At 35.1% G+C, this 16,673-nt stretch overlaps 3 protein-coding genes across 3 annotated transcripts; all 3 read right to left on the bottom strand.

Annotated features, from left to right (window-relative positions):
* Positions 1-88: 88 nt before the first annotated feature.
* Positions 89-2,043, bottom strand: LOC110411748 (protein OXIDATIVE STRESS 3 LIKE 4-like). Its single transcript, XM_089782560.1, is given in 4 exon segments — positions 89-656; positions 1,017-1,058; positions 1,060-1,166; positions 1,168-2,043. Coding segments are annotated over 4 exon segments (693 nt in total). The 5' UTR covers positions 1,333-2,043; the 3' UTR covers positions 89-277.
* A 1,957-nt stretch (positions 2,044-4,000) lies between these two features.
* On the bottom strand, positions 4,001-8,768 carry EXO70G1 (exocyst subunit exo70 family protein G1). The gene has a single exon (XM_021422051.2). It carries the CDS (start codon positions 8,082-8,084, stop codon positions 6,036-6,038), a length of 2,049 nt encoding a protein of 682 aa, XP_021277726.1. The 5' UTR covers positions 8,085-8,768; the 3' UTR covers positions 4,001-6,035.
* A 1,568-nt stretch (positions 8,769-10,336) lies between these two features.
* Positions 10,337-12,445, bottom strand: LOC110411747 (putative WRKY transcription factor 17). Its single transcript, XM_021422052.2, is given in 7 exon segments — positions 10,337-10,901; positions 11,003-11,128; positions 11,632-11,730; positions 11,732-11,806; positions 11,808-12,055; positions 12,057-12,208; positions 12,211-12,445. Coding segments are annotated over 7 exon segments (993 nt in total). The 5' UTR covers positions 12,329-12,445; the 3' UTR covers positions 10,337-10,726.
* Between the last annotated feature and the right edge of the window lie 4,228 nt (positions 12,446-16,673).

The raw sequence follows: 16,673 nt of genomic DNA, 5'->3' as shown, positions 1-16,673 counted from the left end.
CATACATACATGAACATGATCCATCATCCCTATCCATAACTATGTCTACCTCATCTCATGTCTGCTATATCAAAAATGAGGAGGATGATTTCATGTTGCAAAGATATTTATTTTTATATATACTTTTACTTGCTAAAAATTTGTTTTTCTTCTGAGTAAATATGAGTAAATAGAGAAGAAAAGGGGAGGGACAAGTAAAAAAAAATTAAAAAAAAAACAAAAAAAGGGGGGCCTGATCTAAATCCTAAAGCATTTTTCATGCTGAAAGCAAAGGGTGTCATTGATGTTCTACTTGCAGATCTGTTAGAGAAAAACAACTCTGCGACTTAAAAGTGGCCTTCAGCTTGCTTTGCTGCAATTTTGGTTTCTGTGCTGTTACTGATATTTTATCATTTGATGATGACGATGATGATGATGATGAAGTTGATGGCGTTTCTTTATCCTCTCCATCTTCTTCATTCAAAGCCAGGAGGGGCATGGAGTTGGGGTTCTGCCAAGAGTAGAAAGATGACTTCCTGGACCACTTGTTTGCAAGTAACACCCTCCTCCTTTTGTTGAAAGGATTCTCTAGCTTCTGCAGATCTTTCACTGTGCTTATATCTGAGAGATTAGCAAATGACTTTGATTTCCCTACATAATGATTCGACAATCCCCTCCTGCAAATTCAATGAAAACAAACCCTTTAGATTCCTTGTAATTAAGAACAAAATACCACAAAGAAGTTCAAATTTCAGTTGATGGTGTTTCCCTTCAGAGTGCTGGTTCTATGATTAAAATCAGATAGAGATTCATACTGTCCCTTATATTTTTTTCTAACTACAACCACAAGAGAATCAAATTAGAGAATAATAAACAGGTAGAAATTCAAAAGCATAATACCAACAAACAGAAAAATCAACGAAACCCCAGAAAAGTAGTGATTTCAAGTGATAAAATTAACACAGAAACTGGAGAGGAGACCTGATTAAGGGAGCCAGAGCTTAAGAAAACAAAAAAAAATGGAAAAAGATACTAACTTGATGGGAAGAGAGTCCTCTATAGAAACCAAAGAAGCCAACCACCATTCCCCCAGATGAAACGACACCCTCTTCCTCTTCATCATCGCTGTCTCCCGGAGCTCCGATCGAAGACGAACTCTCCGAAGATAGCTCCGCAGACCGAGATCGGACCCTGTTCCTCCCCGGTGGGATCGGCGCCACCAGCATCGTGCTCCTTGATAAACAAGCAAGAGGCGGCGGAGGAGGAGGAAATCTTCTCCTGAGGCCGGTCTCTAACGTACGTGGTGGACGCAGCAACCTCGATGCCGAACGTGGAACCCACCAGAACCTCCATAGTTTTTTCTCCTTCAAGATACCACCACGAAACTCGACTCGCAAAATTCAACAAAGTTTCAACCTTCTCCTCTTGGTCTTCGTCTTCGCTTTCTCCTTGCCTTCCGGGTGGGGTTCACTGTCATCAATCGGAAGCTCAAGGCGTGGAACAGTATGCTAACTATCCGGGCAGCTGAGAGAGACAGGGAACAAAAGATGCGCAGGACAAGAGGATGAAAGGGTGCGCACGTTAAGGATTTTTAAGAGCTAAGCACAAAAGATACCAAGGGGACCAACAGCAACACGGCTATCCATGTCTCCCCATTATATTTCACTTCTCAAACAGAGAGACGAAATGAAAAAGCTTTTAGCTTTAGAGAGAGAATGTTAGAAGCAAAAGGAGAAAACAACAGAACACGATAACAGACGGATTAGATAGATTGTAGATAAATATAAAATAATATTAAAAAAATTATGGGATTTGTTATGTATTTTTGTAGTACGTCATACGTATTCGTATTTTCGTATGTTTATACAGACTGGACGGGAAAGTTTTTAACGTTCAACTTTCCGCCGGCGGCGAGTTAGGGCGGGTTGATTGAATACAACGCGGTTAGACACGTTCGTAATGACGTGGCAACGACAAGGACCAGATAAAATCCCCAAGAACACGTTTTTTGTTGTATGCGGTCTTAATTACCTAAGCCATATCTCTTCTTCATTCAATCACTCTCCCTTCCGTATCCCTGGTCTCTATCCACATAAATACTAATCCATATTGATTTTATTACTATTTTTAGTAGACTGAATATTCCATGCATTTTGATTGTTTCGATTTTAAAATTAACAATAATTAAATCGATTTAATTATATTTTAAATTTAAAATAATCTAAACAAATTTATATTCCATCTATTAATTTTTATAAAAAACAATCAAATCGATTGAATTATACTTTAAAATTAAAATAATCAAATTCAATTTACATTCATTTATTGATTTTTATAAAACAATAATCGAATCGATGGAATTATATTATTAATAGCTTTACAAAGAAAAGGGTTACTTGTTTTTTTTAAAAAAAATATTTATTAGATAAAAGAGAATAAGAAAATTTATTTCTAGTAATATCCTTTTCGTGGCACGTTTTGCGTTCGTTCATCCAAAAGGATAATGACAGTGAGCTGTTACCATGAATTGAATGTGCATTCATTTAACGTAATTACAACAGTCATATGAATTATAAATTACATTTATAAGGTTAAATTATACTATTTAACATTTTTTAATTTACCTATTTAAACTTTGTTGGAGATGTATAGTCTATGTCAATCAATTTTTGATTAAAAATAGCATATTGTTGTTGTTAGAAGTGCATACAGTATAAAAACAACTCACATGTCTCAGTATTTATTTTATAAATACAATCAAACTTATCACCTTAACCCTAAGAAATCTTTATAAAAAAAGAAAAGAAAAAAATATTGTAAGGATAGAATCTGTTGACAATTTACATGGTGGAAGCTTGAAAATTGATGAGGTTGACTTCAAATTCTGCCAGCTTGAATACATTGGTGGTGCAAATCGAGACTCATGGCACAGATGAGTTCAATGGATAGGGTAGATTAAGCTATTGGAACTGAATTATTGATGATAATCAGATCATTATTTTAATTAATCAAAAAATTAATCGGATTAAGATTCGAATGGATCCAAGGATTTGACTAATGGACTAGTTCAGCATGGAAGATCATAGTATCAATTTGAGTTAGTGGGTAACGAGTACTTATTTTTATAAGAGATTTTTTTGAGGCAATAAAAAAATGGTAAAACGGGTGGAAATATAGATGGCAATTTGCAAAGAGAAAGAAAGGAAGGGGAGTGGATTTGTTCCTGTAGATGAAGGGCCCGGAGATGAGCATGAGCACCACTTGGACAAGCAACAAGAAATGCCAATGAGAGTGGTAATTTATGCATGGTGGACTTTTCCTTATTGGCAGACAGATATTCTAAGCCTAGGTTTGATAAATTAATTCTATAATTATTTTTTTAAAAAAAGTATTAATACAAGTAAATGAAGGGAGGGCAATTGGAGGAAATTAGGTCAATTTTGAGGAGGGACCAATGGATGTCATCTAGCCTTTAGGCTTAGCCATTTACCAAACCTAGCTTATCTCTTTGGATTATACTATATTCATATATACTAGGCCCAGGTTTTGGTGGTAGGAAATCCATTATTCAGTGTCGAGCATCTTTAAAATGGGGACAGCCAACCAACTACACCCATACATTTGTCTTTACCTTCTTAATTTAATCCAGATTTTTTTTTTGGTTTTAAATTTGAACTTAATTAAGCTTCTTGGTACAATGGTATTTACTTATACTTCGTGGGAAGGACTTTTTCTTGGCTTAGGCCACATGGTTAAAGCCTGTTAAATTGTCATCACGTGATCAAAGTCTTTTAATCAAGTTATTATGTGAGCATGAAATACATACTGATAATGAATTTGATGATAATTAATTTTTTGTAAAAATTATGATGGTTATGAAAAATTAATCATTTCAATCCTGTTTTAATAAAAGTAATTATATTCAAGTAGATCAAAGAGATTAAGAGGTTTAAAATTTTAAACCAAAAGATATCAATAAAAGATAAAATGGGTCGACAAACTTTACTCTCCAATTTCAGACAAAGCTTGCAACTTGAAACATTATGATAAGGTGAGGTTTATTGTACAAGGTACATAAATGAAATCCAAAGAGAAAAGTTGCACAACAACAACATTAGTACTGTTAAGCAATGAGTTTGTTTTCACCCTACCTACCAAGCATTGGGGTTTTAGGAAGAATAAGGAGGAGGAGAGATACATTTTGAATAGAAAATGAAAGAGAGATGTAACTTTGGACATAAGTGCATCTTTTGGGCCACTGATCTTTGCAATCCGAAATGGGTTTGAAGTCAAGTTTTTCGGCTATGATTATAACCAACGGTGACGTCTCCTGGCAAAGAGGATGAAGATGGTACAAGGTAGTAACGTCAAAGGAGCTGATTAGTCTAAATTCATACAAGTTCAAAGCATTTATCTTATCTTTGTTTGACAAATTGACTCGTTTTGAACCCGACGTGCACGGATTGATATTGAGAAATTTGCTTCCAAGTCGTAAAACACATTCTTGTTGGCAATGAGGTGAGCATTTCTGTCATACTTTCGCACAGCAGAAATAGAAACGACTAGGTGGGTTTGTTTTTTCCTACCCAAAGCGTCAAATGGTAAGCTTTTCAACCATGCAATGTGTCATTTGGCAGAAGAATGTAGCACAAGTAATTTCCAATTACTCCCTACTCTTTCCTTGCCAAGTTCCAACAGCAGGCAGGCCCGCCTGGAAACATGAATCTTCTTCCGCCATAGCAAGTTCGAATTTGATGCCGCAAAGCAACAGGAATGCATATCCCCTGTGAAAGCAAGCCTTGTTGTTGATTTTGACCACAGAAATCTGTAGCTCCTGCATAGATAATCATCATCCTGAAGAATAAAGCACGCCCACCTTCCCCAGGATAAGATTTACATTTCCCGATAATTTTCACATTTGCTTGTACAGAACAAGTCGCATCACAGCCGCCCAACAGGATAAAAATCTCGGCTGCTAAAAAAAGTCAACCCTGTGGATTTAGAATCTCGTCAGGGTACCACGCATCCGAGCTATGTTGACTTTAAGAGCTAATGCCTAAACAATGACTCGCTGGAAACAGATTTTATGCCTACCGGATCAGCATTCTTTGACAATCATGGAAATTCTTTCTTAATCCTTCGAATGGAAGATGTTTGCCCAACGGCAGACTGCTTCTTGCTGATAAGGTCTGCGTTCTGACCAACTCTAATACGGAGTATTCAATTCCTACTGCCCCGCTTCCAGAGGGTTGAACCGAACATTTAATCCGACACTTGATTTCATGGAAATATGATACATCCTGAAAGTTAGCCATACATCCAATGGATCTCTCCTATTAGACTTCCTTATTCGATTCTCATGGTTCTAACTATACATGGCTAGTCCGAAAGCTCCAGTATGCTTGAACAAAAATGAGAAAAGGAGATGGAGAAACATATTTGAAGAATGAATGACTATTTTAATCTTGAAGAAACTAGAATTACAGAATCCGCCAACAGAGTTTTTGCAGATTCTTGGCTATAATACACCAGTATGTTCTCCAGAACAGGTCCAGCCATCCACCAACACAAGTAATAATCATCGCATCAGTCAATTCTTTTAGGGAAATTGATGACTACATAATTTAATCATAGCTAGACCTCTAGTTCCACTTTATGTCAAAAAATTGTACATGAAATCTAGCAAATTACAAGCTTTAATGCCAACTAGCTAGTAACTGAATCAATGAGTGAATATGAACTTTAAAAGAAAAGCTATACTTGAAAGTATTATTATTATCTACGAACCCAACATACTCCATTTTTATGTCTGGCACCCTCCCATTTGCCTTGCAGAACCATCCAGGCAGTGGACAGAGCAATACTGTTTCTCATCTATTCTGGCAACTCATAAAACTTGATCCTCGAGTAATGAAATAACAATGTCTAGAGGAACTGCTGTCTCCAAGGGCAAAGGATGAAATATGATAGGGAATAGTTCCACACCCCTCAGAACACCCTATGTACAAGATAATAGATTAACCCTCTAAAACACAGGGAATATGTTGACCGGACAATCACACAACTGCAGATGCAGTACGGCGTAGATCTACCCCATTATCCAATTTGCCGCTGGTTGGCCTGCCTTTAAAACTACCATACCTTTCTCGCCTCGGCAGAAAAAGAGAGAGGAGCATTTGCTCCAAACCCTGCACTGTGTACTTCGCATACTTACTGGAACTTCCATCTTGCTCTACCAATGGCCCATAATTTTGCATATAGCTTCGATAGACAGGTAGCACAGTCTGCACTATTAGTTGGCATGTCTTCTCCCTCAAATCTCTTTCTGAGATAACCCAACCAGACTGCCTCTTATACATCTCATCAAAAGCTTCATTGAAAGTCTTCAGCCTTTTCTTTACAAGATCACGAGCAGTGGCACGGCCTCCTGAGAACAGAATTAAACCTTCCCGGCTTAAATGACCAGGAAGTTTCCCCCAGCTGTCCCTTAAGAAGACAGTGGAATAATACTCCTTGTATTGTTCATGTTCTTTTAACCAAGAATCTCCCATGAGCTCTCCAAGTCTCGTCCCCTTTAAGTGTTTGTACAGATGCCAGTGGTTGTTCATTGCAAAAAGATAGGACAGGGTAACATCATCATATGCTTTAACCCATGTCTCCAAATTCAAATCGATGGCCCTAATTATTTTCAAAACCTCACTGACAAGAATCCTCTCTTGGAATTTTTCATGCTTCCAACTTCGGTGAATGACCAGAACTTGGGTCAGGATAGGCTTATAATCATCACCAAGAAGTTTATTACAGTAATCAGTTATAAAACTCACCAATCTTGGAATGCTCCCATCCTGAGGGGGTGGGCTCTGCCTTTGTAATTCCACCTGTACAAAAAGTTCCCAGAAAATTTCAGCTGCACCATCAATCACCCTCCTGATGAGATCTCTTGTCAGGTTTTGGATCTCAATACATGCTGCTCCGCCGAAAAGCCGGTTGAAATCCAATCTCAATTTGTTTAGAGAAGCAAAAATATCCAACAACTTCAGCAGCTTAATAGGATCTTTCTTACTTTCTGTAACAGTCTTCCCAAACTGAAGAAAAGCAAGGATACCAGCTTGAGCAGCTATTTTAGCAAAGCAACCCATCCAAACATCCAGACCAATCCTCTCAAAAACATCATTACAAAGTTTGAACTCTGCCTCAAACAAATGCTTTACTGCAAACTCCAAATGTTTTCCCCACTGTCCTATATACCCCTCTATGCTCTGCACGTCATTAAATTCTGAGACCGAGATCTCAAGATAATCCAAATCAAGTGCCTGCAAACTAGCTCTGACATTTGAGCTACGAACTTCAACATAAATTGTAATGCACTTCTCAAGTCTATTATTAGCAATCAGCCTACCAAGGATTGCTTGTAACTTCTGAATAACAGTCACAGGTAAAGGGGACGGTGCAATGCATGCTTGTTCGCCTAGTGATGCAGATGACATTGGAAGTGGCACACTATGCTCTGTCAATAGTCGTCTAAACTCACTTTCCAATTTATCTAATGCAGCATCTAAAAGCCCACCATCAAGATGTATTTTTTCCCCATCCTTTTGCAACTCCCTTAGACCCTTGAGTAACTTCTTCAGATTTGAAAGATACAGCCCATCAGCAACTCTGTTATCCTCCAAATACTCAACTATATCTTCCAACCATTGAATTGCCAATCCGCAATTATCACCCAGAAACCTTAATGCCTCTTCAAGGCGTTTCAACACCGATAAATACCCAGGCAGATCATTCCTGGGATCTGACAGTAAGGACTTTTCAAGTCCATGAACGGCATCAAAAACCTTAAGCACAGCAGCAGCAGGGCCCACGGCTCGGTTAATGTGACCCCCAACAGCAGCAAGAGCATCTTTGTCGGCACGAATTGGGCGGACAGCAGCTTCTAAGGAAGGCAATCTTTGTTTGATCTCCTCTAATCTAGGTCCAGCCTTTTCAAGAGCCAATCCTAGGGTTTTTGATTTCTCTAAGCTAAGCTTTATCGACTTCTTTGCAGTTATCAAATTATCAATACAATTATTGTTCTTGCAATCATTATCATTTGCTGATGGGTCCATCTTAAACCCCAAAGAAAAAAATCCTACTAAATCCAAGCTTGGAAGACTATGAATATGAGTGAACTGATACTACAAATTTTAAAGATCTACAAGCAGAGCCAAAAGACAAAGGGGCTTTTTCCTTGTCTACTTTCAACGAGTGATCCTATCAATTTCCCTCGGAATCATCGAAGGAAAAATAGAAAACGAAATTAACCAGGACTCATGCAAGAACAATCCCTCATTCTTTTTTTTTTCTATTATTGTTCACCAAACTCTCACCAAATTAAAATAAAAAATAAAGGAGGGAGAAGAGAGAAAACGAGAAAAAAAAAAACAAACAGAACTCACTCGGAAATGGAGAAGAATGGTAGTTGGCTCAGGGAGCTGAGTTGACAAGACGAGTTGAGCTGACCTGAGCTGAGCTGGATGGAGAGAGTTGGAGTGGAATCTGGATCGGTGAGTGTTGGATTCAAAGAGAGAGAGAAACCCTAGTGAGGGAATAAATCTAAAGAAAAAAAAAACCAATGTAAAAAACTGTGAGAAAGAAGGAAAAAAAAAAAAAGAAAACTTTACACTTCTTTTTGCATTGTCCGACGAGTCCTGCCAAAGTGCATGACAGTAAAGCACCCGCTTCTCTCTCTCTTTCCAAAGTATATTTCGCTCCTTGTTATTATTTTACTATTTTTTACATTATTATAAAGAAATCTTTATTTAATATCATTTTGTTTTTCATACGTTAGATCTGTCGATGATACGATTGATATTTTCTTAGTTTCGAAGCATGTTTGTTTTAATTTCGGTAAAAATCAAAATTAATTAATATTTAAGAACGGGGAATGAATAATTGTTTTGACTAATAAAAAGAAAGAAAAATAATAATATTTTTTAATATAGACTATAAATGGATTGGTTCTAGTATTTTCTTTGCCTTTACTACTAAGCTTACTATATATACTTATTACAACTAGACTTAACAATTTATATTTTCGTATCTTAATCATGTCAATTACCATTAAACATGAAACACGTTAAGATTAAATATAATATAAATAATATTCGTGTTTTAAATCTGAAACATGTATATATATATATTTGATAACAGTATAACACGACACGATTAATGTACTTATTAAACGTATCAATATACGACACATCATGATTATTAATACGATTGGCACGTTTAAGACGATTAAAATTAAAATATTTATAATTAAATATAATTTTATTTTTTAAATTTAAAATTAATAATTATAACAAAATAAAATATTAATAACGTTAAATATAATAAAATTTAACATAAATAATAAATATAAAATTCATTATCATGTAATATAATAAAATCCATCATTAACATCTACCTTTAAAATATTAATAATATATAAAATCATTCATAATTAAATACATATCATTAATCACAAAATCAACCATGAACAATTCCAAATATCAAAACCAAAATTAGTTTAGTAATATTAAAATAATCTTTGACTATTAATTTTTAACAGATAATGTGTTATGTATACAAATTTAAACACGATCACTCAATTAATTAAATATTTTTTAAACATATTATTTGTGTCTAATATATTAAGATATGAAAATTTTAATATCTTAAATATGTAAAACATAATTAGATACGAAACACATTAAAATAAAATACAAATCTATTTAACTCTATATCTTTTCATATCGTATTAATATATCATATCTAAAATTATCAAGCCTGAATTGTCACAAACATTTGCTATCTTTGAAAAATTATAGTCTCTAATTAAATATATATAAACATATATATATATATATATATATAGTTTAAACATAGCCCAACTCCGGCCTTTGACGGAAAAATAATTCATTCTAACAAGCTTTGTCGACTTTCTAACTTGATGGGCCTGAGGCTGAGGCTGCCTTGTTTGAATTTAAGTAGTACCAGAAGTTTTACAATTATTGTTAAGCATATTAAGGTACAATTTGTCACTGTAAGGCTCAGGATAATTATTTTCGGTCAATGGCAAGACTAGGGCAGAAAAGCTGAAGAGTTAGGGCCCACACTTTCCTTACTAGCCTGCCTGGTTTCATCCAACACAATAATGGCTCCAATAGCTGAAAAAGTAAGCTAAAAGAGCTCAGCTTTCATGCATTATTAACCGGCATCAATCGACCAATCAAAAATCCAAATTATGTTCGTATCAATGAAACGCAGTGTACTGATAATTATATTAATGTTCATGTTATTAAAAATAGGTTTACTAAACCATTCCATAGCCTAAAAAAGCAAGCAATTCAAGCATCACCAAGATGTTATAATTTGTCAAATTATTAATCAGCCATGTTACCCTCGTTTTCTCTCTTCATTATCATGTCCTTTCGCCATTAAAGCAGCAGCTGAATTTGACCTATGTCTTATACCCCACCACCTCAACTACTGACCCCCCATCTCATTGACTCGGCCCAGAAATATGAAACAAAACAATTTAATTAAATTTTACTTTTACTTTAAGCACCGATTGGCACAATCTCAACTAGACTACCATTTTTTTTTTTTGGTTTTCCATTCGGAAAAATACAAAAACAAATTTACATTCAAGGCCATCCCCTTAACAACTCCAAAATATTACAAAAGTCTACGTCCTTTTTTTCTTTTCTCTCCTTTTAATTGTTAATCACGTTGACTCGAAGAGCAGTCCCACCCCAGGAGCCACGTTCTCCTGCATCGCGGGTTGAGAGTGGCGGTGCTCCCCTTCGTAAGTTACGATCAACATAGACGGATCATCCGAGGCTCGCTCCACGTGTTTCCTCGCTGGGCATCCTCTGATGGTACTGCACTTGTAATATCCCCTGAAACAGTCGAACAAAAAAATTCTCATCTTAAAAACGGATCCCAGATATGATGTATCATCTTTGGTTTGATTTAGGTAATGAAGGACTACGGTAGTTACCGTGGATACGGTGAGCCCTTGATTGGCTTTTGCCCGTACTTCCTCCAGGAAAATTCGTCGGGTGGAATATCGGCGATCTTCGAACTGATCGCTGGAACTCTGATAACTTTTTTCACACGATTCTTCCTGAAACATGCAGAACAAATACAAGCGTTAAGCAAAATACTGTCTATCATGCGCAGCAAGCGCTATCGGGAACCCTGTGCGTAAAGCGTAGGTTTACACTTTTCTCCTAAACGGTCAAAGGTTCAACCCGGAAGAAAAGTCCGCAAAGCACCTAACAAGACAAAACTCGGGTAATACCCAAGTTTAGCCTTTGTCATTATCACGCGGGCTCTCTGGCGTTTAACCTTTAATAGCCTAAACTGTTCAACGACCCCGAACGTTGACCTACGACTCGCCAGAATCGAGACGAGTCCAGGTAAACTCGGCGTTTTAATCCTGACTCGGGCGGTTTTCCATAGAACTCGACCTGAGTTTTCAGAGATAACTCACACAGTCCAGCTAAACTAATTTAATTTTTTTGAAAAGGACTTCGTTACGGTATCTAATGAAGTCAGGCATGCAGCGTTAGTCAAAAGCTAAAGCTGTGACCACTAAAATACGCCGTAAGGAAAAAATCGTACTACCTTCGCTTTGAGCAATGGCACTTGCCGTTGCCAGACCCGGAGAACTTGCCGGATACGTCCTCGGAGTGGTCGTGTTCGTGGCACCTCTTCTTGTACGGAGGAGGAAAGAGGCGGTTTTCCCGCGGAAACGGCTGGTGCCGGCGCCAAGAATAGAGAGGATCCTTGCTTCCCGTTGAACGCTTCCGTCTCCAGTGATGGCAGAAGACATGAACGAAGAGTTCGACGAAACGCTGAAGCTTTCTTTTGTGAACTCCAACTCAGTACTTTTAGTTTTGGAGCTGAACAAATTAGGTTTTGTAAAGTCGAGCGTCAAACTGTTTGGCTGCGATTGAACGAAACTAGCGGGAGTGATCACCGGAGCAGAGACTGGCGTCGCAACCTGAGCCGGAGTTAGAGCCAGAGTCTTGTGGGGATTAGGAACAGTAGAGAGAAGCAGAGGATGATGATGGGGAAGACGAGGAAGATGAGGACTGAATCGGTCCTCGTCTGAACCGGGCGTGACCGGTCCTGTTGAGAAGCGAGATGACCTTCTTGAATTTAGAGACGGTGAGGTCAGCCAGGTCCGTGCATCGACTTGGTTTGACTGGTGAGAAAGGAGGCAGATCAGGTGCTCCATGCTCGTCAAGCCTTGCGATGCGGCCTCTTGTATGGCAATCTGATCATCCATCTTCGGAAAACTCATCAGATCCACCGCCATTTGCAGAAAACAACGACGAAATAAAAGAAACACGGAAGCGAAACGCGCAGGAAGACACCCCAAAAGCTCAACAAGTCATTGAAAGCCCGGGGAGGTGGGGGAGCGATGAAGATGAAAAGGGGGGGAGGTTTGTGGGAGGTGGGAGGGCAACGGGAGTAATATAGTGGTGAAATGGTGACCGGGTGACCGGGTAAGAGTCAAAGTGGGGAGTTTCTGTCCAACGGCTGAGATTGGTTTGAAGATTTCCATGGAAGATGGTTGAATAAATAAATGGGGGTCTTGTCTCTCCAAATGCTGGGTGGTGGGCCCGACGCGGGAGAGAATATGAGTAAGATTTGGTTTTGGTCCAAAAGGAGTGATTAAGGGGTTTTGAATTTTGAACCAAAAAACAACTCATCAACAGCGTTGACGGGACTGCAACAAAACGACTGTCTCTCTGTAGCAAAAGTAAAAGAAACGACACTGCGGTTCAAAGTCATGTTTAATTTTTTTTTCAAGGAATCTCTTTTATTGGCAAGTCAAAGTTACTTTTCAAATCAAATATGCAACTTACCGTGTTTGACTTTGTTGCTAAAGTAAATATGAACTTAAATTTATTCATTTAAACGCATCCAATTGAAATTGTCACATCATGAAAATTATTTTGCTCATAATTATTAATATTAGATTACAATTTTATGTTTTTTGAATTGGAATTTCAATTGGGTTTAGTTAGATATCCAAATCTTTCTTAAGCAGTCATAATTTTGGTTATTTAGTTGAATGGGTAAATGTTTACTTAGAAACATTAGCATTGTGAAGGTTTTCAAAATTTATGTTGACTGAAATCATCACCTTTGCAAAATGTATCTCTTCTAGAATATTTAGTTCCCAGTAAAGATTACATTGACATACTCAAACTTCCTATGGAACAATAACATAAAGAGAGAAAAATTAGTGTTACAAATAACTTCAATTACTATGACTTCTGTCCAACAAAAGGTATTTCTTGTTAAAGATTTTATACCAAAAATTAAAACAGCAAGGACAGTTAATAGTTGTAACATTACTTGATCGAGAAATAAGCACAGTAATAAGTGTTAATTTTAAAATATTTAGACTTTAATTCATTTAAAATTTTCATTTGAATATAATTAAAAATTAAAACTTAATATTTTAACTCGATTGTTATTTGTAAAAAGTTGAACACGAATTTAAATTCAAAATATAAAATAAAATTATGGAATTCAAGTAATCGAGAGCTTATAACCATTGCCCCAAACTCATTTCGAATAATAAAATAATGTAAGATAGCGAATTATAAACTAATCCATAGCATCCTCCCCTTGAAAGGGAAATTTCATATAAAACGACATGGAAACAGTAAAAATTTGAACGAAAGCTGACTGAAAGCGGGGATCACGTGCAGTCATTTCCCCTTTTTTAATCTGAAACTGTTGACCAACTTTTCTTTGTCCATGTAAACCGGGTGACGCCGGTTAACCCTGGCGCAAACCGTTCGATTACCCCCCAGCTAATCTAACGGTTATTTAGCTCATCAAAGAGTTGACTGAGACTTTAATTAATACTTTCGAGAACCTCGAAGTGCTAGTGCTATTGCGTTCTGCCAAGTGGCTGTAATTTAATGAGTCATGAAAATTAGCTGGTGCCCATTGAGAGAAGTGGGAGATGATAGAAGCATAGAAAAAGTTGAGAATCCGGTACTTAAAATTAAAATTTTAATTATTTATGTTTCAATCAAATCCCATTAAAAACTAATATTCGTAAAAGTTTATAATTGAGTTCGATAACAAATACCTTCCGATCATTATTTAAACCCACGAATAATGATTTCATAATTTAAAATTTATATAAATTTAATTATAAAATATTTTGATTTTATTTAATCAGACAATACAAATCATTATCGAATTTTATGGATCAATATGTTGAGCCGTGCAAAAGGGTTGTGTTCTTTTCCCCTAAAATCATTTCAAGGCATCTTAATAACTTTGATTAACAGTGCCAACCAATTAAATCGAACAACTTTACTATGAAATTTTGACTTTGCTTTAAAGCATGTTTCTCTTTTGTCAATGTCCGCCATTGTGGTATTAACATCAACATAAGGGTTGACCCGCAACCGAGTGATTAACTCGATAGACCATATCTCCATTCTTTTCTCTAGAATTTGGAACCTTGACAAATTAAAATTCCAAAAATAATAACGTTGACAAATAATTAACACATGAACGAAATTACTGCTAGATAAGTACTCCAATGTTTTAATAAATTTTTTATTAAATTATTCGTTTAATCACTTCATTGTTTGAAAGTTTTTATTATATTCGTTCAAAATTATGACATATTCAAAATTATTATCCAACGATACATATATAATCACGTGATAAATGAACATACATAAATATGATTTGCATTTAAAGTTTATAGATGTGAAAAGTTATATGAGGTAGATTAAATATTTATTTTTTATTTTTTAATGATTAAACAATCAAAATATTAATTTTTATAAAACTTTAAAAACCCAAACATGATTTTTAAAAATTGAACGATCAAGATAGAAAGTTAAAAAAATGATTAATTGAGACATTTACTCTACGTCTTCATAGTGTTTGTAGTTTTTTTTTTAATATTATATGAATTAAAAGGTTCATTCATTGATACATTATTACAAAAAAGAAGTAGTTTTTTGTCCCAATCAAGAAACATGGCTTATCACTTTAGATCAAATGACCATCAGAATTAAAATTTCTTTATAAATTGTATGCAATGTCAACTCTAATATTCAACATAACTTTAGATTTACGTAGTTTTAAATGCTTAGCACATACTATTTTCGAGTTAATTAAATTGCTCTAATTCACAATAAATATATAATAAACGTCTCTTTATATACAATTTGAGGCGATTCGTGTTAGGATTTGATTCTTCTTAAATATGTTATGGTCAATGGAGAAAAAGAGAATCTCCAATTCTTTTTCATTGTTTGAATTACTCGTGAGGGTGGGTTCTTTTATTGGTAAAAAAAATTTGTAGCATTTTGTCAACTTGCTTCATTTTCATCCCTAGATAAATATGAGCGATGTCTTTTGATGGTTTATTCTTAATTTGAAAAATAATATAAATATCGAGTTTTTTGTTAAATAAAATTTGAGTTGACTCGATGCCATGAATTTTAAAATTAAAATAAAAAATAAATAAAACGAAATTCTTATTTGATCCCCTTATAATTGGCTTATTCAATCTAGATTCAATTTAAATAATTTCAGTCAAAAGATGAAAAATCTGCAAAACCCATATTTTAAGCTTGGAAATTTGTATATCAAATTTTAATATAACATATATCAAAATAAATTTTTTTATTTTAAATTTCAAAAAAAAAATTACCACCATTATATACAAAACTCTAACTCCGTACGTTTACATGGACCGGTGTTAACTAGGCTTGTGGTAAAAACAAAGACACACCAACGAGATTAATCTTTCATCCTCAATTTTTTTTTGTTTTTTTTCACCATGTTAAATTAAATAATATACCACTTGTTATCTCTTAGCTAGGAACAAATTGCATGTTAGTTTGACTTTTATTAAATTATAGTAATATTCGAAATAAATTAAAAAAAAAACTATAGTTGGTGGTGTCACTAAGCACCATTCTAGAGGATTTAGTTGAAGATTTGATTCGTTTATGTGAATCTGAACAACTTGGCCAATCAAACAAACTCCGGATTTCATTAAATCTGTGATGCTCTCCTCCTCTTTAACAAAAGATTAATCCATTTGTCGTTAACGTTGAATACTAATTTTTTTTTATTTTTTAATAAAATCTTGATAAAGTTTATAATCACTATATTTCAAAGTCAACTTACAACAATTGATGATGAAAGAGTTCAAAAACCAAACCCAAATTCACAAATAACAATTGCCATAATCTGCACACTCATTGCACTCTTTGAAATATATATATATATGTATGCATAATTGAATCTTTATTTTATTAAGATAATATCAATCCTCAAGTTTGAATCTTGAAAGAACGGTTTTCTCCTTTTTATGTTGAATTATACAATGCCTCATTAATACTTTTTCAATTTTACATTTTTTTTATACATTTTTAATTTACGTGTAAACTCATTAATCATTTATCATTTCTCAATTACCATTATTAGCATTGATACATTCATTGCATTCAGTTAAACTTAAATATAATATTTAAATTTTATTTTAGTAACTTAATATGTATTTCTTCCCTTTTAAACAAAATTTTCAAGTGTATAATTACGATTAAACTGCAAAATGCTTTGTTAATCTTTCTTTTTACAATTGGATTCACGTGCCAATCTAT

This window comes from Theobroma umbraticum, unplaced genomic scaffold, assembly GCF_002168275.2.
Source record: "Theobroma umbraticum cultivar Fairchild unplaced genomic scaffold, ASM216827v3 scaffold_56.0, whole genome shotgun sequence".
Classification (NCBI taxonomy): Eukaryota; Viridiplantae; Streptophyta; class Magnoliopsida; order Malvales; family Malvaceae; genus Theobroma; species Theobroma umbraticum.
This window is presented reverse-complemented; position numbering and strand designations above follow the sequence as displayed.